The 25,135-nt window shown below is 40.9% G+C and overlaps 1 protein-coding gene across 1 annotated transcript in view; it reads left to right on the forward strand.

Annotated features, from left to right (window-relative positions):
- The window catches only part of khdrbs3 (KH domain containing, RNA binding, signal transduction associated 3), a 166,547-nt gene that overhangs the window by 97,620 nt on the left and 43,792 nt on the right, over positions 1–25,135 (forward strand). Inside the window, exons 3-6 of the mRNA XM_051670212.1 lie at positions 7,392–7,508; positions 14,168–14,314; positions 15,281–15,420; positions 24,395–24,581. Of these exons, the coding sequence (XP_051526172.1) occupies positions 7,392–7,508; positions 14,168–14,314; positions 15,281–15,420; positions 24,395–24,581 (591 nt within the window). The remainder of the gene's footprint in view (positions 1–7,391; positions 7,509–14,167; positions 14,315–15,280; positions 15,421–24,394; positions 24,582–25,135) is intronic.

Raw genomic sequence — 25,135 nt, forward strand, 5'->3', positions numbered from 1 at the left:
ATGTGAATCTTAAACTGTTCTGAGACCAGTGAAGACAGACAGCACATTGGAGGTTAAGTCATTTGCTAAATAGAGAGCAAGGGAACATCCTATAACTCTCTATGCAGCTAAGTGCATTCAGTCCGACCAAAAGTTCAGTTTCAGGCTGCAGATGATGTTTGGACTACTCAACATGTTTGGCAGACATTGGACAATGGTAATCAGTAATCAAATTCAGAATTTATAGTGTATGATTTTATTTTAACATGGCAGTGATTGGATGATGCTTATAATAATTATTATTTATTCAGCTTTACAGAAAATCAGCTGTAATGTTTTTAACATCTAAAAAACATGAATCCTGGAAACATAATAAACAATTTGATGAAAAACATATGACTTTCTATAGCTTGGTATTATTTAAAATTTCACAACTTAGTCCAGCTCTCCACATATGTGGACATACATTTTTAGGAAAACCATTTTCTCTAGATTTTTGCTTTATTTTTTTATTTTTATTAGGTGCTACTAGTTACAAATCAAAAACGGAAATGGATAATGCACACAGCAGTCACGTGAGGGTCTCAGGAGGTTAAGTGTGTTTATTAAAGGGATAGGTCACCCAAAAATGAAGATTCTGGCATTATTTACTCACCCTCATGTGGTTCCAAACCTAAATGACTTTTCTTTTTCCATGAAACAAAAAAAGAAGATGTTAGGGAGAATGCTTAATAAAAGCCACATGGGTCTCTTAGATCCTTTTAAAAGTGTTTGTTAGAAAAATTAATTTGTGAATTTGGCTTAACATTAGCATCAAGATGCATTATCTTCTGAAATATCTCTAAATTGCCCTCATTACCTGATGTAATCTGAAATTAAAATGAATTAATTATCAATGTCATGGTGGGATATAAAATTTTTGCCCGGTAGCTAGTTTCCCCATTCTTTTTTTGTTATATATGTATATATATAAACACACATAAATCATCATTTTTTTTTTATTTATTTATTTTTTTTAAAATCAGATAACCATTATTATAACCATAATTAAATCTCCCCCAGAGGGGTTTTCGTCTTGAGACAGTAAGATTTTCAAGAAGCTATGAGAAGATCTTTTTTTAAAACAAATCCTAACTGGAGCATGCTAAGACAAACATCTCGGTTACTGTCGTAACCTCCGTTCCCTGATTGAGGGAACGAGACGTTGTGTCGATGTAGTGACACAAGGGGTCGCTCTTTAGAGGCCAGTGAGAATTGGCGAGTGGAATTTGAGAAAGCGAACCTTGTCCGCGTCCCTCATCTTGACCAGATTCAACTACAGGTGGCATTTCTGGACCACGAGGGTGGACATCACCTGCCCGAGTGCTCGCGCCGTGACCTTCGTCGCCCGGAGGGCGAGGTCGGTCGCCGAGCGCAGCTCCTGCATCACATCGGGATCAGGACTACCCACGTGCAGTTCCTTTAGTGCCTTGGCCTGGTGTACTTGCAGGAGGGCCATGGCATGCAGGGCAGAGGCAGCCTGACCAGCAGCACTGTAGGCTTTGGCCGTCATCCTACAGGCCTTGGAAGGGAGTGCCGGGTGATCCCGCCAGGTGGCAGCGCTTTGTGGGCACAGGTGCACCGCAACCGCCTTATCCACTTGAGGGACCTCTGTATACCTGTGGGCCACCCCGCTATTGAGGGTAGTGAGAGCGGATGAGCTGGGAGGTCAGTTTCAGGCAGAAAAAGGTGCCCTCCACAACCTCGTCAGCTCATCGTGCACTTCCGGGAAGAAAGGGACCTGGGGGGCGTGGCTGTGTGCAGCGCCCCGAACCCAGGAACCAATCATCTAGCCACGAGGGCTCAGGGGAGGGTGGAAGGTACTCCAACCCGACACACGCGGCAGCCCGGGCAAGCATGGTGGTCATCTCGCCGTCAGCCTCAGACTGGGCGGGCCGACCTGAAGGTGGCAGCCCAGTCGATTCCTTGGCGTCTGACATCGCCAGTACGCTCTCCGATGCAGTGATCGAGCACTCATCCCGCTCCAGAGCTCCGAAAGGGACACTAAGCTGGCCCTGGGGTGAGCTGGTCTCGGAACTCGCCGGGGGCAAACGAGCGTGCTGGGGAATGGGAGGTCCGCAGGGATTTACCCAGCGGAGCCGCGCCCATTGAAGCCCTCATATCACCTCCAGTGCCAGCCGGGCTGGCCTCGTACCCGGAGGTGAGGCGCGGGGGGCGGCTAGAGTGGCTTTCCCCCAGAAGGAAAGCCACGACTGCAACGTTGCCATGGTCATATTCTCGCAATGAGAACATGAACCATCCACGAACGCTGCCTCAGTGTGATCGCTGCCAAGACACGTGAGGCAGCGCCCGTGGTCGTCGGAAGCGGAGAGATAGCGACCGTATCCAGGAATCACACAAAGACGGAAAGATATCTTTATAAAGATGCGTCTTTAAAAAGACGTTCAATGTCAATGTGTGTGCTCTAATAGAGAAAATATACTCTTTAGCAGGCATATACACTCTTTTAGCGCTGTCGAAGCGCCCAGGGACGAAATCTGCAAGGAGAGAGAGCCGCTGGAAATGCGGCGTATATCCAACAGCATACGCTTCTTAAGAGGTGAATGGAACAGCAGTAGTATTCAGCTCGCTGATAGTACAACCGCTCGGCTCCGAAGAAAAAATCTGAATGAGTGGTTGCGAGCCAGCTCCTTTTACACCCGTATGTCTGGGGGAGTGGCATGCAAATTCCACTCGCCAATTCTTATTGGCCACAACGTCGAGTGAGTGACAGAAGGGGAACATCAATCTTATTAATGCTCATATTTAATAATGAAATGTAAACAAACAGGTCCTGCTATGGATATGAATGATTCCTCATAGGAGATTTGTGCTATTACTTTTCTAAGCTAAAATAAAATTAGAGAATTACCTGATGTTCAATTTTGAAATTTTGTATAATTTTTGTCATTTTTCTGAAAGTCATGAAAATTCCCAATACAGTGTCATTTTTACCACATCTCAAATTCTGTATTGTGTTTAATAAAATTCTGTGGTGGAAATGACGTGATGAAAATGACATTTTTGTACATTTTTTTTTTTTTTTTTTTTTTTTTAAATAAAAAATTCTAATCTAATTTCAGCTAACATTTTATGTACCCTAAATACACAACTACATGACATTTTTTGCATAAATTGGCAAAATTACTGCTTTTTTGGAAGTGACACCCAATAAGAATATTTTTCTCACAAGTGATATTTACCTTTAATTTATTTTTTCTTCAATCATCCCTTGTCTCATGTTTCACCTCAAGTATGCTCTTCACTGAAACTTTTGTTGATTTAGTTAACAAGAACACTAACACAAAATTGGCTGGTGTGGTGGAAATAACGTAACAACAGTGTGTACCATGTACCGTTGTAATTTTTGGAAAATGTATAGAAATCGTTTTCACACAATAAATATTAAAATAGTTTGTTTATTTTACAATTTGATTAGATTATCAAAGTTTTATCATAAAGTTATAATTTGTGTTTTTATAATTGATTTTTATAGTTTAATAATGAAAGTCTGGGTCTGGGACAGGGCTAAAACAGTACAATCTATGCATATAAAGCATTTGAAAAAAAAAAAAAACTGATGAAGGCCTAGTGAAAAGTTTCCAGTTGAGTTTTAATGAGACATATAACAAAAATAAAAATCTGTTTGATTTAACTGAAATCAACCCCTTGGACATAAAAGTACCCGAATTTGAAGAAACACTCAGTTATCAGCATATTGGTGTGCATGTAAAAGCACTCAAAGATACTTGAGGGTTGGCTTTTTTGACTTTGAACAGTAAGGAACCACCTAGCACCATAGCAACCACCCACAACATCCTAGCAACTGCTTAGTAATGTGCTAAAAACACTTAGAACACCTCAGCAACCACATAGCAATGCACACAACACCCTAGCATTATGGCAGTGAGTTTTGCATGGCACCATATTCACATATCTAAATTATCAGTCAACCACTTTTTCTCCCGTTACGTCAAACCTGTGGAGAATGTAAACTTATTAATATACATTTTTTAAGCTACCTATATTCTCACATAGGCAAACACACATCACATAGCTTGTCGATTCCAGCATTTCTATACAAAATGTGTATGCCGTAAGGGGAGTGAAGTGTGTGTTGTTTAATGTGAGTGTCTGTGTGCTATGGTGCGTTTGAAAGCTTTAGAGCTTTCCGTAAATCCTCACACAGCTTGGTGTTGTGTTTAATGTCCAGATTAAGGCCCACGCTGTCATTTACAGGCCTTAATATCATCAGAATGATCCTTTAAAGAACAGCCAAAAACACTCTGTAAATACTCTCGGTAAATAACAAGCATCTAATGAAAGCAACTAAACAAACGGCTAATGGCATCAACGGCAGCAGAGCAAATGACGCTCTTAAAGCACTTTCCATGAGACCAAGGACCCATATGTGTGCATTGACAATCACACCGCCAGGACTCATAATGGCTCAAAATGGGGGTATAAAACAGAAATGTGTCATACGTAATACTGGTTACAGTACATACATAATCCCATGTTTCTGATGAAAGTATGCAGATATATAGCATACTAAATATATTTCCTAATAAATCTGTCAACAGAGCTTCAGTAATGTAAGAAAGCCTGCACAAGAGGAGTTTGTGTCCATGCAAAGGTCATGACCTCTCTGCAAAGTCCAATTTTATGATGTGTTACAATGTTCCAGTCCTCAAAAGTATGTACTTTTCCATCACCAGAGCAATACATTTTTTTAGTGTAGTGGAAGTATGCAAATTGTAATGTAGCTCAAACTCAGCTGCCCAAAAATCCTGGAATTAGAATTTTTATGTTCACCATTAGATTCCTATACCGCTTTGTTCTACAATGTTGCTTTTGAGGTTGAGAAAGTTTCCGAGCGTGACACCTCTGCTGTGAATGTTGGAATTGTGTCTCTAGCTCTCAGAGATCTTTATGAATGGCAGGGTTTGATCTTCCATGTTCGGTTGTGAGATCGCTAACAAGCCTGGATAGCAGGACCAGGTGAAGCGTTTTAACAAGAACAGCAGAGGAACTGTCTCACCTCCTCGTTCTCTTCTTTTTCATTGCATTTCCTTTCCATATTTTTATCATACTTTGGTCTACCTGGGCCTTTTCTACTTTCTACTTTCTTTTTCTTTCTCTCTCTCTCTCTCTCTCTCTCTCTCTCTCTCTCTCTCTCTCTCTCTCTTTCTTGTATCTTGATCATTGCTACCTGTTTCCATCTGAATTTAGAACTTGTAGGGCCCTATTTTAAGAGTGCAAGCATTAAGCGCATGGCAGTGCCTTAAGTCATAAGCGCAAAGTCAACGGGCATGACCATGATGTTTTGGTATTTTCGTACAAGTATGCGTTATGTCTAGGCGCAAGTGGGTTTGGTGAAATCATCCGTACAATGTGCAAATGGCGTGACCAAGTGCCATTTAATTCTGAGGTTCTTTTCCGGTTATTTAACATCTGCATCCTATTATATTGTCCATTACCTCAATCACCAACAATTTAAACAAAGACAGCACATTAATAAGAAGTTAGTAGTGTAAATGGACTGTATACAATTAATTAAAAGAATTGAAAATTACATTCTTCTGTTCAATAACTGCATCCTTGATGAATGTCAGGCATATCTCTATGGCAGCGACATGCTCCTTTTATACAAATGTAAAATGAGATTCTGGTCAGAATTTGGATGTATGTGCCGCTAAATTAAGTAACTATTATTAATCCTTTTCATCTACTGACACACAAATCATGGCTAGTATAAACAGTGATTGTATCGGCATGCACTTCACTTCTACCGGTCGATTTTGATTTTGAAAAATTAAATTCATTTTTTGAAACACGAATAATTTAAACCAAAATTATATTTTAGTTTAAATTACGCTTCTTTTATTTTTTTCCTTCCCTTTTCTCCCCAGTTAGAAATGCCCACTTCCCAATGCGCTCTAAGTCCTCATGATGGCGTAGTGACTTGCCTCAATCCAGGTGGCAGAGGACAAATCTCAGTTGCCTCCGCATCTGAGACCGTCTATCTATGCATCTTATCACGTGGCTTGTTGAGTGTGTTACCGCGGAGTCCTAGCGTGTGTGGAGGCCCACGCTATTCTCCGTGGCATCCACACACAACTCACCACGCGCCCCACCGAGAGCAAGAACCACATGATGGAGACCACGAGGAGGTTAACCCAATGTGAATCTACCTACCCTAGCAACCGGGCCAAATGGTTGCTTAGGAAGCCTGACTGGAGTCACTCAGCACACCCTGGATTCGAACTTGTGACTCCAGGTGTGGTAGTCAGCGTCCAGGCCCCCTAGTTAAATTACACTTTAAATAAAATGAAAATATAATAAAAATAACGAATTGGTAAAAAAAAAAAATCAAAACATTTTACCCTCTCCAACTTGTTGCACCAGCCCCTTTGGCAGTGACTTAACAACTCACTTTAAGACAACTGGTGGAAAATTACTAGTCAAAATTAAATCATAAATACAATTGCAAATATACAAGAATAATAATACATATAAACATAATAATAAAAATTATAATAATAATTTAAAAAATAAACCATGACCTCTACAAATCTCATAATTTTTTGTTTCAACAAACTGCAAATGCAGGAACTGAATTTGGACTTTGCGCTGAGTTAAGAGATGGTATTAAAACGTCTTAGCGCAACGACCAAATTCTTAGGAAAATAGTAAATTGTGCTTTGCACCATTTAATTTACATACAATACACCCACAGTTTGCACGCCTACACCTACAGTAGCACAAACACTCCCACCCACGGCTAGTTGCGCTTTGCGCTGGCCCAAAAATTGCACTTAGAAATAGTGCTCTCACAAAAATTGGATAAGACGTAGCGCATTGTGCTTTGCACACTCATGAAAATAGAGCCCGTAGTTATGTGATTCAGTAAAGTCATCTCTTCATAGTTGCCCTCATTCCTGTTGTTTTTGAGATGTAGCCCCTTCAAGAGGAACTTTGGATTTTTGTGTCCTTGTAGATTAAAAACCAAAACAAATCAGTCTTGCCATGGCCAGTGTAGACTATCATGAGTTAAAACGACTACCAATTTAATTCTAATTTTGAACAAAAGAAGTGTCTGTTACTTACATTTTGACTGGAAGAAGTGAGAATTAAAGCATGTTTAACTCAAAAACAGTAATGCCTTTGACAGTAAATGTAGTTTATGGTGTTTAATTGGCTGTTGAGGACAAGAAAAACATCTTCAATATTCCAATGTGTGGCTTTGTTAAATGATTACCAACTTATAAAGAGAAAATATTAAGTATAGCAGTTTTGCATTATTTATGTGTTTAAATAAATAGTAATAAGATAGCACTATAAAGTGTTCTCTCTGTTTTTCTCTTGAATAGTTTAATTTTGTGGGTAAACTCCTGGGCCCTCGAGGGAACTCATTAAAGAGACTACAGGAGGACACACTGACCAAGATGTCCATCCTCGGCAAGGGGTCAATGAGAGACAAAGAAAAGGTAATCTTTCTTTCTTTTATTCCCATTATTTCTTTTGTTCGTTTGTTCATTTTGTACTTGTTCATTCATTCCTTTTTTCAGATGTGCATTTGTTTGTTTGTTCTTGTGTGCTTTATTTCATTTGTTCATTCTATTGTTTGTTTTATTTTTTATTTTATTTTTATTCATTATATAATTAATTGGTTCATTTTTTCGTTAATTTTATTTGTTTGCTCATTTATTTTTTTCGTTTGTTGTTTTCTTTCATGGGCCTTTTCTTTCCTTCCTTCTTTCTTTCGGTTGTTCATTTGTTTGTTTGTTCTTTTGTTTTTATTTTATTTTCTTCATGCTTTCATTCGTTTATTTCTTTCTTTCGTTGGTTTGTTTCTTTCATTCATTCATTATTTCAGTTGTAGGTTTGTTTTCTATGATTTATTTTTGTTTGTTTGCTTGCTTATTTTTTTTTCTTTCATATATTTGTTAATTTTCTTTAATTTTTGTGTTCTTTTGTTTTGTTTTGTCTTGTTTATTTTTTTATTTTCTTTCAGTACTTCATTCATTTCTTTCTTTTGTATATTCTTTCATTGATTTGCTTCTTTTATTCCTTTTTTTCTTTTTTGGTAAATTGATTGTTTATTTTGACATTTATTTGTTCTTTCATTTGTATGTTCTTTTTTGTCTCTTTCTTTTCTTGTTTGTTTTCTTTTCTAATGATTTTCTTTTGTTGTTGTTGTTGTTTCTTCTGTTTAATTAATTGTTGTTTGTTCTTTTGTTTATTTGTTTGTTCTGTCTTTTGTTCATTAGTTTTTTCTTTATTTCATTCATTTCTTTTTGTTCACATGTTTGTTATTTATTTTGTTGGTTTGTTTTCTTTCTTTCGTTCATTCTTTCATTCATTGGTTCATTTTCTTTCGTTTTTGTTTACTCATTTGTTTATTTTTTCTTTCTTCTTTTTTCTTTCTTACTCTTATCTCTTATCCGTGTTTTTCCTCTGAGCTGTTAATCAGAGTGTACAAGGAAGTAACTGATTAACACAGAGGGGTTTTTGTCCTGTAGTCTCATTGTCTGTGCTGTCACTATTGAGAAGTGCACTGAACGATCTTAGCCAGGTCTCTGCAAGCTACTCTGCTGATTGAACTGATCGATAGTTGCTGATGGAACCCCCCCCCTTCCTCACCTGGAGAGAGGGATACAGTGTCATAAAGAAATGCTGACCTCAGCATCCTGTCAGAGAGAGAAAGAGAACACGAGAGACAAAGGGACAGAGAGATTGAAAGAGAGATACTATCAGAGAGGTTTTTGGGGAGGTTATTGACAAAAAACAGATTCATTATTCCAGCATCTCACTGAATCAACATTACCTTGGCAATTCAGGTCATTCAGAGGCACATTTTCTTCTATTTAAAAGAGTCATGTTCTACACTTTGGCATTTTATTTATTCCCTGAAATCCCCTGATAGATGTAAAGGTTTCTTGCAACAATAAAAGCTTAGTTTAGTTTTCCATTTTCCTCCCTCTCTCTGACCCTTAGAATTAAACAGGCTGTTTTTGTTACTGGAACTTTAAAGGAATAGTTCATCCAAAAATGTAAATTCTGTCATTATGTACTCACCCTCATGTTATTTCAAATCTTTATGACTTTCTTTCATTTGTGGAAAAAAAAGGTGTTATGCAGAATGTTTGCGCTGCTCTTGTCCATACAATGTAAGTGATTAGAGACGGGTGCTGTTAAGATGCAAAAGGACAAAAAAGTATTATTAAAGGAGTATTATAAAAGGAGCCCAATCACTTTATGTGCTGTATTCCAAGTCTTCTGAAGCTTTACGATAACTTTGTTTTAGGAAAAGGCTCAATTTAACCTGAAAATCATGCCTTCGGCCAAAGCTATCAAATCTCATTCATGCTTGTGTTCATTTTTAAAAAGGTCACATTTAGATGAGTTGTTCCAGGTTTAACATCATTGATTCCCTTCCTGGCATGTCAGAATTTTCCTTTTTGGGTGAACTATCACTTTAAGACTTCTATATCAAATAACCGTACTGTGCAAATTACCTCGGTTACTATTAGCCAGCCTCTTCACATGTGAAATCTATTTCAAAAGAGCGATGACAATAAACGTTTTCATTATATTTCTGCCATTCGTTTATTGACTTTTTTTCCTGAGCATATTTTCAGAATTAATTCATGTGCTGCTGGTTTTAGGATGTTTCTGAATAGCTCTAACACAGGTCATGTAGATGCACATGTGCAATCATGCTCGCAGTTACATTCACTCTTCACACAAGCAATCGTTTTCCCTTCAGACAGCTGTTACAGAACTCTAAAGGCATTCTGGAAGGTTTTATCTACTAATTGGGCGTGTTGTTATTGACTGCTGCTCTACTCTGTTCCTGTCAGACTTTGGTGAACAAGCCCTCTGTGGAGAAAAGAGAGAGAGAGAATTATGCTCTGTAAATTGGACGCTTTGGATTCTGGAATGCTTACCTGTCCTGTGGGCTGCACGGTATTAAGCCTTCCTGAGATTCTCCCGCAGTTCCATCCTGCAGCGGCAAGGAGAGATTTGCATAAAGCTCATAATTCTCTTTGATATTGTAGAATTTGCCGAAATGAATTTCACAGAATTTGCCAAACGACATTCATAGTAAACATACACCTCGAAAGAGGTTATTTTTTTTAAGCAGTTTAGAAAACTTTATATACACACATGCACTTCATATACACAGATGAGCCAAAACATTATGACCACTCACAGTTGAAGTGAATAATGCTGATCATCACCTAACAAGGCCACATGTCAAGGTCTGGGTAGATTAGATGGTAAGCGAACAATCAGTTCTTGTAGTCAGTGTGCTGAATGCAGGAGAAATGCGCAGGAGTAAAGACCTGAGCGACTTTGACAAGGGCCAAATTGTTATGGCCAGATGACTGGGTCAGAGCATCTCTGAAATGGCAAGGCTTGTGGGGTGCTCCTGGTCAGCAGTGGTGAGTACCTACCGACAGTGGTCCGAGGAGGGACAAACCACAAACAGAGTGTTGGGCGCCCAAGGGTCATTGATGCGTGATAGTAGGGGAACTATTTTAGGGCCCCCTGACCAATTTGGGTTTGTGGTAGGTATAATATCCAGTATAAACATTTTAGATGGATATTTAACAGTACTAATTCACAACTTTTTATTTTCAAATGCAAATATTATTTGAATCAAGCAAAATATTATTTAAAAAAAAAAAAAAGCCTACTAACAAAATAAATGATACATGTAGAGTTTTCTTGCTGGCAAAGTCACCATAACATTTCTGAAATGAGAAGAGTGCCAGGTTGTTTGGTCTATCCTGAGACATTTCTGCTCTCAGGTAGTTTTAGAAAGTCTTAACTTGCTAACTGATATTTTCACAGGGTCCAAAATTAACTTAAAATTAGGGCTGGCCTGGGTATTGTTACAGGTTTCCAGATTCTAGGTATATTTTGGTTACAGTTTACATTTGACTTAAATATAAAATAAATTATTTCTCAGCTCATGCTGTTAATTATGAAGGGAACTTCTAACCTTCTAGGCAACCCTTCTAGGTACAATTTGAAGATATTAATTTTACAAATTATATTTAGTCAGTTTTTCATCATATTGGTTGCATTTTAGCTTTTGAAAAATTGTCAGATTCATTATATTCCATCAATAAATGTCTTGAAACTTCATTTATTATTTTGAATATATACTAGTGCCCAAAAGTTTGGAATAATGTACAGATTTTGCTGTTTCGGAAGGTAATTTGTACTTTAATTCACCAAAGTGGCATTCAACTGATTACTGATATACTGACATTACTGATGTAAAAAACAGCACCATCACTATTTGAAAAAAGAAATTTAAATAAAATCTATATAGACCCCATTTCCAGCAGCCATCACTCCAACACCTTATCCTTGAGTAATCATGCTAAATTGCTAATTTGGTACTAGAAAATCACTTTCCATTATATCAAACACATCTGAAAGCTATTTGGTTCGTTAAATGAAGCTTAACATTGTCTTTGTGTTTGTTTTTGAGTTGCCACAGTATGCAATAGACTGGCATGTCTTAAGGTCAATATTAGGTCAAAAATGACAAAAAAGAAACAGCTTTCTCTAGAAACTCATCAGTCAATCATTGTTTTGAGGAATGAAGACTATACAATGCTTGAAATTGCCAAAAAATTGAAGATTTCATACAAAGGTGTACACTACAGTCTTCAAAGACAAAGCACAACTGACTCTAACAAGGACAGAAAGAGATGTGGAAGGCCAGATGTACAACTAAACAAGAGGATAAGCACATCAGAGTCTCTAGTTTGAGAAATTGACGCCTCACATGTCCTCAGCTGACAGCTTCATTGAATTCTACCCGCTCAACACCAGTTTCATGAACAACAGTAAAGAGAAGACTCAGGGGTACAGGCCTTGTGGGAAGAATTTTTAAACTTTTGAAACAGAAAAACAAAAATAATTTTAATATTTAGTCCTTTCAGATGGAAAACATTTATACATATAAATGATGCGATCCAAAGAGCATTTGAACAGCGGTGAAACACTTATGATGTGTTACATTCATATGAGCATGTAACACAGTCTGGAGCAGAAGAAATAAAAATAAACCTTGTGTAAATTGTCAGCTTTACGCTAAGCTAAAATGCTATTTACATACACGTTACCAGGCACGATCATATTTTTTTATCAAGAAAATTCACGTTAGATCATAATTTATTCTTTTCTAGTAAGACCTTTGATATTAGGGCAAAAATCGTATTCTTTATATATATATATATATATATATATACTTTATTAATTTATTTTTTTCTCCCCAATTTGGAATGCCCAGTTCCCAATGCACTCTAAGTCTTCGTGGTGGCATAGTGACTCGCCTCGATCTGGGTGGCGGAGGACGAATCTCAGTTGCCTCCACGTCTGAGACCGTCAATCCGTGCATCTTATCACATGGTTTGTTGAGCGCATTACCGCAGAGACATAGCGCATGTGGAAGCTTCATGCTATTCTCCGCAGCATCCACACACAACTCACCACGCACCCCACCGAGAGTGAGAACCACATTATACCCTCCCTAGCAACCGGGCCAATTTGGTTGCTTAGGAGACCTGGCTGGAGTCACTCAGCACGCCCTGGATTCAAACTCGCGACTCCAGGGTTGGTAGTCAGCGTCTTTACTCGCTGAGCTACCCAGGCCCCCCAAACTTTTATTCTTGATAATTTTTGTATTGTTTTCCTGTAAAAATATCAAAAAATCCTTAAAACAAGATCAGTTTGATTGATCTTGTTTTAGAAACAACACTGCATAAGATGTATTTTTAACATGTGTATTTTGTCTTACTGTACTGGAAGAGTTTTTATAGTCAAAACAAGTGAAAAAATCTACCAGTACTGAAGAAGTAATCCAAAGTACTTAGAATACGTTACTGACCTTGAGTAATCTAACGGAATACATTACAAATTACATTTTACAGCATGTATTCTGTAATCTGTAGTGGAATACATTTCAAAAGTAACCCTCCCAACCTTGCCCCTAACCCAAACCCTACTCCTAAACTTACCCATACATTAACCTCAGTAGCAGCAAATGTGAATTTTGTGTGAATTTTGCTGAACAATATGTAGTTACACAATAAATACATTGTTATGTATGTCTTTTAATGTTAGTAAATAGTAGTCAAAGACACCTAATATAAAGTGGGACCAACTTTATACAGTAAATAATAGCAAATAACGATTATTAAAGCATTACCATGGGATATTTCGATACTTCACTTTAAAGAAATAAAATGGGTTGCAATTTAAGAGAATTTTCTTATTGCGCACACACATACATGCTCCATTACCTCATCATCTCTGCACTGTGCTGACCTCTTTAAGTTAACAGCAGATTTGTGGAGGAAATTAACATCTAATTTGCATAACATCAACTGTTTTAAAGAGACAGGATTACATCAGAGTAAGCACAAACACACACACACACACACACACACACACACACACTCACACATCTGAATGAAGGAATCTTACCCTGATCTTAAAATAAAGCGGCGTCAACCCTCTGCTGTGCATTGGACAGGTAGGCTGATGTAATTCTTTGCCATGTTTCTGTCTTACAGTACTTGTGAAAATGTTTTTTTTGCTTGTGTTGGTCTACCGTCCTGGAAACAATCCCCCCGAGTGTTAATGGATTTGCATATGTAATTTCCATTTTAATTGAACTGAATATTCATGGCATGATTACGGTGTGCAGTTTATTCATTTATTTTATTAATTTATTTACATCTATCTGGTACTGTGACATTTAAAAGGTGGCATTTTCAGAAAAGATTATGAAGGAAAAAAACGGTCTTTCCTTCTAAGAGGCCATTCAAACCGAACACATTTTTTTGTCCATCTGCGCTGTTTTCAATTGTTTTTCTATGAATGCGCTAGTTGGACTTCTTTGACCATTGCACCGTGTCTTGCTTTTTGTTCAGCGTCGTGTCAGATTAAAAAGAACATCAACTTTTAAAAGCGTTTCTCGATATGCTTGCAATCTGTTCTATCCGTTGAATTAGTCAAAATTTGTCACATTTTGTGGCTTGTTGAAGTGAGAAATTAATCTGTCGGAAATTCATTCATGATGCATCTCCTTGTTCTTTTGTGTGTTTTACGCCAACAGGAAGAAGAACTGCGGAAGAGTGGAGAGGCGAAGTATAATCACCTTAACGAAGATCTTCACGTGCTGATTGAGGTGTTTGCTCCGCCCGCAGAGGCATACGCAAGAATGGGACACGCTCTGGAGGAGATCAAGAAATTCCTTATTCCGGTATGCCTACACTAGAATAAAATCTTTCTTACTCAGTATTTTTGTCTTGTTTTCCAGTAACAATATCAAAACATCCTTAAAACAAGATGCATTAACTTGAGAAGCTAAATGAAAAAAGATATTAAGTCTTGTTTTCAGGTTTATGCTTAAAACAAGAAAAATCTATTACCAATGGGGTAAGAGAAATAAACTAGTTTCCCCTTTTAAATTAGGTTTATTTTTCTTATCACACTGGCAAATAGATTTTCTTGTTTTTAGAATACACCTTATTACATTAAGACGTCTCTGAAAATAAGATTTAATATCTTATCTTGTTTTTCTTGTTTCTCAAGTCTTTAAAAAAAAAAAAAAAGACTTTTATTGAAAAAGTGTAAAAAAAAAAAATAATAAAAAATAGTATGTAGGAAGACGTTTTTTTGCAGTGTGTATGATTGTGATCAGCTGAACGCAAACCAAACATTGGTATCTTGTTCTTGCTAGAAGCTTTCAAGATTGTCCTGCAATTAATACTCATTCACTTCCTGTAAACATTTTTTACTCCTGTGGCTGCATTGAAAATCCCTTAGTTTTAACAGCATTAGATTAAGTGTCTCTAGCTGACACTGACATTTTTCTCAAACAGAGACAAAACGTTTCTCAAGATTGTTTTTGCAGGTTTTTGCGCTGATAAACCACATGCAGAAGTGGCAATACTGTTTAGTAAATTCGCCCCTTTGTGTGTGTGTGTGTGTGTGTGTTGATATTGACTATGTATACTGTATAATATCTCATAGTCTCATCTGTTATGTTAATGAAAAGCTGGTTTACAAACTACTATTTATATTTACAACGTTTCCTGTGGAGGAATAACACGTGTGCGTTTTTGGGGTTGCGGGTGTGCATATTATTCCTCTTTAAAAGAAGTGGACCATTATAGCGTGTTACACCTCATTAACTAGTGGGTGTGTGTGTGTGTATGTGGTACAGGACTATAATGATGAGATCAGACAGGCTCAGCTACAGGAGCTGACGTATCTAAACGGCGGTTCGGAGGATGCGAAAGTTCCAGCAGTGAGAGGAAAAACCAGTACACGAGCCAGAGGAACACCAACGCCAGGAACTCACAGGTACGTCTAAATGTGTTCAGGTGTAATTGTAAAATAATCAGTTTAAAGTGAAAGAATACATTGCTTAATAAGCCAGTTTAAACCTAAGGTGGTTTGCTGGTCTTTGCTGGTCTCCCAGTCTGGACAGGCTGTTCTGTTTTGCTGGTTTTAGATGGATTATGGGCATTTTTCAGCTGGTCATGCTAAGAGACTAGGTGGCTGACCAGCTAAAACAACTGAAAATCAGCTTGGTCACCAGCTAGACCAACAAAACCAGCTAAGACCATCAAACCAGCTGGTTTAAAGCTGATTTTTGCTGGGGGTTTTTTTATTTGTTTATTTATTTATTTATTTTTAAAGGTAGTCCACCCAAATATTAAAATTCTGACTTTATTTACTCAACCTCATGTCTTTCCAAACATGTATGCTGTTATTTTTTATTTTTTTTTCTGTGAATCACAAGTAGAATTTTTGGAAGAAAATGATCACAGCTCTTTTCAGACACTGATAGGTCATAGTGACTTCTATTCAAGTTTCAAAAATGACAAAAAACTAGGGCTGCCAATCAAATACAGTTTTTAATCTAATGAATTACATGGTATGACAATTAATCAAATTAATCACATACATAAATATTTGCTAAAAAAGTCCTCAAGTAACAATAATTCAATATATAATAATTAAATAATTATAAATAGTTATATTTAAATAATTATTAATGATATTGTTTATTTCCATATTATTGAACATAAGCCTACAGCCTAAGCTGCGTTCATTTTTTTAAACGTTATTTTTTATAGAATTAATTGCACTGAATTAACACGTTAAATCGACAGCCCTACAAAAAAAAAAAACACTAAAAGCACAGTAAAGGTATCATATATTAGTTCATACAACTTGTGCGCCATATTTCAAGTCTTTTGAGCCATAAAATGGCTTTGTGTGAGAAATGGACCCAAATTTAAGTAGTTAATCACTGATATTCTTGATTTCTTGAAATAGCTTGCAAGAACGTCCTGGTTACTTTCGTAACCTCCGTTCCCTGATGGAGGGAACGAGATGTTGTGTCGACGTAGTGACACTAGGGGTCACTCTTGGGAGGCCGAAACACCTCTGGTCTTTGAAAAAAGGCCAATGAAAATTGGCGAGTGGTATTTGCATACCACTCCCTCGAACATGCGGGTATAAAAGGAGCTGGTATGCAACCACTCATTCAGGTTTTGTGCTGAGGAGCCGAGACAAGGTCCTGGCCATTTCAGCGGGTAGTCCAGCGTTGTGGCAGGAGGGACACAATGTCTCGTTCCCTCCATCAGGGAACAAAGGTTACGAAAGTAACCAGGACGTTCCCTTTCTGTCACTCACTCGACGTTGTGTCGATGTAGTGACACTAGGGGTCCCTATACGAAACGCCACAACTGGCTGAACTGTGTTACGTGAACTAGCGGTGTGTGACGGGCAGACCACTGTGTGCATTATAGCCAGTGCACCGGGCCGACACATAACCTCCCCAACGCTGTTATGGGTGTCGAACGGCCCTTCGGGCACAAGTCGACTGCCCAAAGGAGAGAGACAGGCTAGCCCAGTCGTGACCTCTTATCCTCTCTTTTTTTTCTCTCCCCCAAAAAAGGGACTCTCAAAGGGAAGACACTATGGAGACTACAGCCCGTCTGGGGGGGGGGGGGGGGGGGTATTTTGAGTGGAAATACGTCACATGGTCTTGCCGAGCTTTGTTGGAAGTATGTAATGTGGAGAAGTCCCATGGTAGGTTTCTACAAACATGGTGACTGGGGCACCAATGTGCCCAAGGAAGATGCAGTTTACCAACAGGGAAACGATTTAGCAGAAGATATACGTCGCATGGGGTTACCTATGGGGAACCAACACATGCGGAGCACCTACCCCAGTACAGGGCTTAGTTAGCACATGTACTGAGCCGGCAGCGAGTTTCTCCTCAAACTCGTCTGCCACAGGGCTCGGAGGAAGTCATCCAGGGAACACAGTTTGTGAACACTACTGGGAGTCAACAGTGCACGTCTTCAGCTCAGGGGAGGTGGAAGGCACTATGCGCAAGCGATACACCCGGCAAGCTGTCCCAGACTTACCTGTTTGTGCCTGCCACTACATGGGACGAAACAGGTTCCACCCGGAGATTGTAGAACCTCGCAAAGGTGTTGGGTGTTGCCCAGCCCGCTGCTCTGGAAATGTCTGTTAGAGAGGCGCCAATGGTCAAGGCCCAGGAGGCCGCCACACTCCTGGTAGAATGGGCTCGTAGCCCTGCCAGGGGCGGCACGTCCTGAGCATGATATGCCATTGCTATGGCGTCAATGAGCCAGTGGGTGATCCTTTGCTTGGAGACAGCGCTTCATTTCCGCTGTCCACCAAAGCAGACAAAGAGCTGCTCAGAGACTCTAAAGCTCTGTGTGCGATCCAAATAGATGTGTAAAGCGCGCACCGGACACAGCAATGGCAGGGCTGGGTCTGCCTCCTCCTGGGGCAGTGCTTGCAGTTTCACCACCTGATCCCTAAAAGGGCTCGTGGGAACCTTGGGCATATAGCCCGGTCGGGGTCTCAGGATCACGTGAGAGTAGCCCTGACCGAACTCCAGGCACATTTTGCTGACAGAGAACACTTGCAGGTCTCCTACCCTCTTGATGGAAGTGAGTGCAGTCAGGAGGGTAGTCTTCAAAGAGAGTGCCTTAAGCTCAGCTGACTGCAGGGGCTCAAAGGGGGCTCCCTGTAGACCCTGAAGAACTACAGAGATGTCCCATGAGGAAATGAGGCACGGTCTGAAGGGATTCAACCTCCTGGCGCCTTTCAGGAACCTGATGATCAGGTCGTGCTTCCCTAAGGACTTACCGTCCACTGTGTCATGGTGTGCCGCTATAGCGGCTACATACACCTTCAAGGTGGAGGGGGACAGCTGCCCTTCCAACCTCTCCTGCAGGAAGGAAAGCACCATTCCGACTGCGCATCTTTGGGGTCTTTGCGTCGGGAAGAACACCACTTAGCGAACAGATGCCACTTCAAGGCATACAGGTGCCTCGTAGAGGGGGCCCTAGCCTGAGTGATCGTGTCTACCACCGCGGGTGGTAGGCCACTTAAGTCTTCCGCGTCCCGTCCAGGGGCTAGACATGGAGATGTCAGAGGTCTGGTCGCGGGTGCCAGATGGTGCCCCGCCCCTGAGAAAGAAGGTCCTTCCTCAGGGGAATTTGCCAGGGGGGGGGCACTGTCGTGAGGAGTGTGAGGTCCAAGAACCACATCTGGGTGGGCCAATAGGGTGCTACCAGGACGACCTGCTCCTCATTCTCCTTGACCTTGTACAGGGTCTGTGCAAGTAGGCTCACTGGGGGAAATGCATATTTGCCTAGTCCAGGGGGCCAGCTGTGTGCCAGCACATCTATTTCGAGAGGTGCCTTGGTCAGGGCGTACCAGAGCGGGCATTCTTGGGAAGTGAACAGGTCTATCTGTGCTTGCCCAAATCCACTCCAAATCAGCTGGACCACCTGAGGGTGGAGTCTCCACTCTCCCCTGAGGGTAACCTGTCGTGACAGCACGTCCACTGCAGTGTTGAGGTCGCCTGGGATGTGAGTGGCTCACAGCGTCTTGAGGTGCTGCTGACTCCAGAGGAGGAGACGGTGGGTGAGTTGTGACATGCAACGGGAGCGTAAACCGCCTTGACGGTTGATATATGCCACCATTGCCGTGTTGTCACCTCCGCAGGGCGAGCAGAATTACCAACAACTCGAGGCAGTTGATGTGCTAATGCAGCCGCGGGTCCGTCCAGGAGCTGGCGGATGCATGGCCATTGCATACAGCGCCCCAGCCCATTTTGGTGGTGTCTGTCATAACCACGATGCGCCTGGAGACCTGCTCTAGGGAAACGCCTGCCCGTAGAAATGTGAGGTCGGTCCAAGTGCTGAAGAGGCGGTGATAGACTGGCGTGATGGCCACACGATCTGTCGTGTGGCCATCTCAGGACTCGAGTCTGGAGCCAGTGCTGAAGCGGTCTCATATGCATCAACCTGAGCGGAGTGGCCACCGCTGAGGATGCCATATGCCCCAAGAGCCTCTTAAACAGTTTCAGTGGAACCACTGTCTTCTGTCTGAATGCCTTCAAACAAGTCAGCACCGACTGTGCATGCTCGTTTGTGAGGCGTGCTGTCATCGAGACTGAGTCCAACTCCAAGCTGAGAAAAGAGATGCTCTGAACTGAGAGGAGCTTGATCTTTCCCCAGTTGACCTGAAGCACCAGTTGGCTGAGGTGCGAGAGCACCAGGTCCCTGTGTGCACAACACATCCCAAGAGTGAGCTAGGATTAGCCAATCGTTGATTGGAAACAAGGAAACCGCTCTTTTTCTGAACTCTTGGGTACCGCAGCCACTTGGGCATGTGGCGAAATAAAATGAAAAGGTAACAAAAGATTCTCCTCCCGGCCTTCCACCGGGGGATGGAATGGTCTGCTTACCAGCTCCAGAGCAGCGGGTTTCCTCGTCCCTGGGTCTCCCATCTCAGGGTCGCTTTGAAGCCTTTCTCAGTTTCTGCGGCGGAGCCTGTGCAGTCACCGCAGAAGGACACCCTTGGCGACGAGCAGACGGGGTACGGGATCTTGAGCCGCACTGGGGCAGGATGTGCCGGATAGCCTCCATCTGCTGCTTCACCACCGAGAACTGCTTGGCAAAGTCCTCGACGGTGTCGCTGAACAGGCCAACCTGGGAAATGGGGGTGCCAAGGAACTGTGCCTTGTCGGCCTCTCCTATCTCGACCAGGTTGAGCCAAAGGTGGTGCTCCTGGACCACCAAGGTGGACATTGCCCGCCCGAGAGACTGCACCATGACCTTCGTCGCCTGGAGTGTGAGGTCAGTCGCCGAGCGCAGCTCCTGCATCAATCCCGGGGCAGAACTACCCTCATGCAGTTCCTTTAGTGCCTTGGCTTGGTGGACTTGCAGGAGAGCCATGGCGTGCAGGGTGGAGGCGGCTGGTCCAGCGGCACCGTAGGCCTTGGCCGTGAGGGGTGACGTAAACCTACAGGCCTTGGACGGGAGCTTTGGGCGCCCATGCCAGGTGGCGGCGCTCTGAGGGCATAGGTGCACCGTGAGCGCCTTATCCACCGGGGATCACCGAATAGCCCTTGGCCGCCCCACCATCGAGGGTAGTGAGGGCGGGGGAGCTGAAAGATCAGGACCAGGCAGTAAAAGGTGCCTCCCATGACCTTGTCAGCTCCTCGTGCACTTCTGGGAAGAAAGGAACTGGGGCGGGGCGTGGCTGTGAGCGGCGCCGCGAGCCCAGGAACCAATCATCGAGCCGCGAGGGTTCAGGGGTGAGTGGAGGGTTCCACTCTAGCCCAATGCTAGCAGCTGCCCGGGAAAGCATGTCTGACATCTCCGCGTCAGCCTGTGACTGGGCGACCGTACCCGAGGGGGGAGCCCAGCTGAGGCTTCCACGTCTGACTGGACGAGCCCACTCTCCGATGCTGCGCTCGAGAGTTGCTTTCTTACGAAGGCAAGCCGCGACCGCATTGTTGCCATGGACATGTTCTCGCAATGAGTACATGACCCATCCACGAACGCTGTCTCCGTGTGGGCAGTGCCCAGACACGAAAGACAGCGATCGTGACCATCAGAAGGTGAGAGATAATGACCGCAACCAGGAATAACACACAAACGGAAAGGCATCTTTAAAAAGACGTGTCTTTGGGGCCTGGGTAGCTCAGTGGTAAAAGACGCTGGCTACCACCTCTGGAGTTCGCTAGCTCGCTAGTTCGAATCCCAGGACATGCTGAATGACTCCAGCCAGGTCTCCTAAGCAACCAAATTGGCCCGGTTGCTAGGGAGGGTAGAGTCACATGGGGTAAACTCCTCGTGGTCTCTATAATATGGGGTGTTCTCGGTGGGGCGTGTGGTGAGTTGTGAGCGTGGTTGCCGCAGTGGATGGCGTGAAGCCTACACACACGCTATGTCTCTGTTGCAATGCGCTCAACAAGCCACGTGATAAGATGTGTGGGTTGATGGTCTCGGAGGCAACTGGGCTTCATCCTCTGCCACCCAGACTGAGGTGAATCACTACACGACCATGAGGACTTAAAAGCACATTGGGAATTGGGCATTCCAAATTGAAAAAAAAAAAAATGAAAAAAAGACGTGTCTTTAAAAAGGCGTTCCATGTGTGCCGCTCTTTAGAGAAATATACTCTTTTTTAGAATATACTCTTTTATTTCTGCTGAAGTGCCCAGGGGCGTTCTCTGCAGTGCACCAGTGCAGAGGGGGGAGAAGCCGCTGAAATGCGCCATCAGATCCAGCAGAGGTCAATGAACAGCCGTGGGAATTCAGCTCTGTTTGGCTCCGAAGAGAAAATCTGAATGAGTGGTTGCATACCAGCTACTTTTATACCCGTATGTTCGGGGGAGTGGTATGTAAATACCACTAGCCAATTTTCATTGGCCTTTTTTCAAAGACCAGAGGTGTTTCGGGCTCCCGAGAGTGACCCCTACTGTCACTACATCGACACAACGTCGAGTGAGTGACAGATAGGGAACCAGTGCAGTTTTGGCATAAAAACAGCATATGGAGTAAATTATAAAATTGTCCTTTTTTGGTTGTCTTACAGTATTCCTTGAACACAATAGTGCATACGGTTCTAAACTGAGAAACAGCAAGAACACATGTTTAGTTAAATAAGACAAATTAGCTCCTTAAATTTTTATTTTCATTGTTTTTTTCTTTGCCGTTAATGAGAAAAGGATTTTAAACTCCACTGAGAGTTTAATGCAGTATAACTGGCAGACTTATTTGCACATGGACTGACCCTAATTTCATTTCCTGAAATCTGTCTCATTTTGTTCTAGTGAGGATGAAAATTCAATCAAACTGTCAAAATAATTTTCCATAAGCGGAAAGAGACACAATCAGCTGTGCATTGTTATTTAGTAAATTATAGCCAGAAACTAGACAAGTTTGAACACTAGAGTGAAACTTTTTTAGGTTGGGGGAGGGGCTTATGAATTTTAAACGCTGATGACTCACTTCTTCATAATAAATAATATACAACAACCATAAAGGGATAGTTCACAAAAAAATAAAAATTCAGTCATTGTTTACTCACCCCTGTGTTGTTATAACCCTATATGACTTTCTTTTTCTTAACACAGAGAGAGAAATTGTAAAAAAAAAAATGTTGTGCTCAGTGACAGTTTATGGTGATCACCTCTTCAAGCTTCAAAAGAATGCAAAAGTGTAATTCAGAAGTCTAATAAAAGAACACAACACAGCTGCACAAAAACCAGAGAACAGAACTTACTAAGCATGTCTGAAGAGTTTGGTCAAAGAATTGATGCATTTCTATGCCCAGCCTTATTTTTTTTTTTTAAACGGAGTACTCGGAAATCAAACAGAAACATAGAATAGTCACACCGTGTCCAAACCTGAATGCAAATGACACGTGATAAAAGGTATCTTTTCTGTGTTAATCAGAGTTTTTGCCCCAACCAGCCTTGACAAGCGACAGCACATTCTATCGATTGCTTGTTTTCTATTTTCAGCATCGTGCGTGTAACTCCGTCCGCTGTGAACTGGCACTGGTCCAAAAACTTTCTCATAACAGTACATTAAAGCCAGCATCTCATGAGCTGGTTAAAAACTACTTGATTTTGGCCGAGAATGTTACACCTACCGAATGTATTTGCAGAGGTCTTACTCCCTCAGGTCTGTCACAAATACTCACCAGTTCAGAATGGAGAAGAGGTGACAGACATTCCTGCCTACTCCATCTGTCTCTTTGATTGAGAACTCTGGTTCAAAAAAATAAGGCTGGGCATAGAAATGCATCAGTTCTTCTACTACAAACTCTTCAGACATGTTTAGTAAGTTCTTTTCTCTGTTTTGTGTGCAGTTGTTCTTTGTTCTGTTGTCACTATCGCTGTGGAGGACATGTTTTTAGATAAACAAAATGGTTTTCGCTTGAACGCTCCATGTCGCAAGCGGGGGCTTCGTGAATTGTTGCTCTCATGCCCTATCATGAACGTGCACAGGAGATCAACGGTCGGTCATCAGTTTCACTAAATAAAACTTTGATTTCAGTTTGTTCCTCACCAAACCTTATTGTATGCTTTTATAACAATCATGAGTCTCATGGAATAGTTTATTAAACTTCTGAATTATACTTTTGCATTCTTTTGAAGCTTGAAGAGTAGTCACCATAAACTGCCATTATATGACATCAGTGAGCACAACATTTTTTCACAATTTCTCAGAAAGACATAAAGGGTTATAACATCACAGGTGTGAGTAAAAAATGACAGAATTTTCATTTTTGGGTGAACTAATCCTTTAACTTTCATTTTCTGTGATTTACAATATTTATTTATTCATTTATTTTCTGTCAGTTGCACATTGATCTATCAGATTTTAATTTTGAAAACTGAATGTAGAGTGGGTCCAAAAATGTAAGGCTAGATTGAAGATCTTGAATTTTCTTAAACTGAAATTTGTAAATAAACATTTGAGTATTTTGAAATATTTAAATCAAAGAAAAGTTGTGATTTAATTTCAATAAAATATAAAAAAAGAAAAAAAAAGAAAAAAGGTAACACTTTACAATAAGTTTCAATTTGTTAACATTAGTTACCAACATTCGTTAACATGAACTAACAATAAACAATACTTTTATAGCATTTATTAATCTTGGTTAATGTTAATTTCTTTATTTTTTTATTTAAAATATATATATATATGCTAACATTAGTTAATGCACTATAAATTAACATGAACTAACAATTAACAATTGTATTTTTATTAACAAACATTAACAACGATTAATAATGTAATGATTAATGCTGTAAAAAAATATATTGTTTAATGTTAGTTCAACATACCTAATGCATTAACTAATGTTAACGTAAAGCAAAATTCTATAATATTTCACATATCACAATATTATACACATAATAAATATTATTTGCATAATATTTGCGAACATGTGAGTTAAGGTGTTTGTTGTGCAGGAGTCGAGGGGGCGTTCCTCCTCCTCAGGCTGCGGTTCCACGAGGTGTTGTGCCCAGAGGAGCACCTCCCAGCAGGGTTCCATCTACCAGAGGAAGGGGCGTTGCCTCACAGAGAGCAAGAGGAGCCCCACCCCCAGCTGGCTACAGACCTCCCCCTCCGGTCATACAGGACACCTATGGCGAATATGTAAGTAATTGTTGTATTTCATGCACGTAGATGCACCTCCTGGCCAACAGAAGTCACTCTGCTAAGAATACTCTTTTGTTTTTGTTTAAAGACTTGTCTATAGTATGTTAAAAACATTGAAGATGACCAGATAGTGTACTACTTTTGGTGGGTTTTCAAATATTGTAAATGCTTTTTGGGCTACTATTGCCCACAAATACGCTAGTCAATTGATTTGAAATTGAAGGTGGTATCGAAATGCCCTTTTTTATGGCGTTGTTGTATGTCCCAATAATGGTAAACTAGCTTAATGAATCAAATACAGAAGCAAGCACTTTACCATATCCAGCGCAGTACAAACGTTTTTCCACTAACTTTTCCCATTCCTACATTTTCCATTCCCATTTTAATATTCAGAAACTAAAAGTGCGGTCACTTTTGGGCGGGACTAACCGTTTGTCAGTGTCAGAGTGTTTCTGGGACCTGTTTTTAAACAGTCATTAGTTTTACAGTTCAGTTTATGCTGCTAGTGTCATAGAAATAAATGACTTCAACTTTAAATAGAAAAATAAAGT

The sequence above is a fragment of the Myxocyprinus asiaticus genome, chromosome 34 (assembly GCF_019703515.2).
Source record: "Myxocyprinus asiaticus isolate MX2 ecotype Aquarium Trade chromosome 34, UBuf_Myxa_2, whole genome shotgun sequence".
Classification (NCBI taxonomy): domain Eukaryota; kingdom Metazoa; phylum Chordata; class Actinopteri; order Cypriniformes; family Catostomidae; genus Myxocyprinus; species Myxocyprinus asiaticus.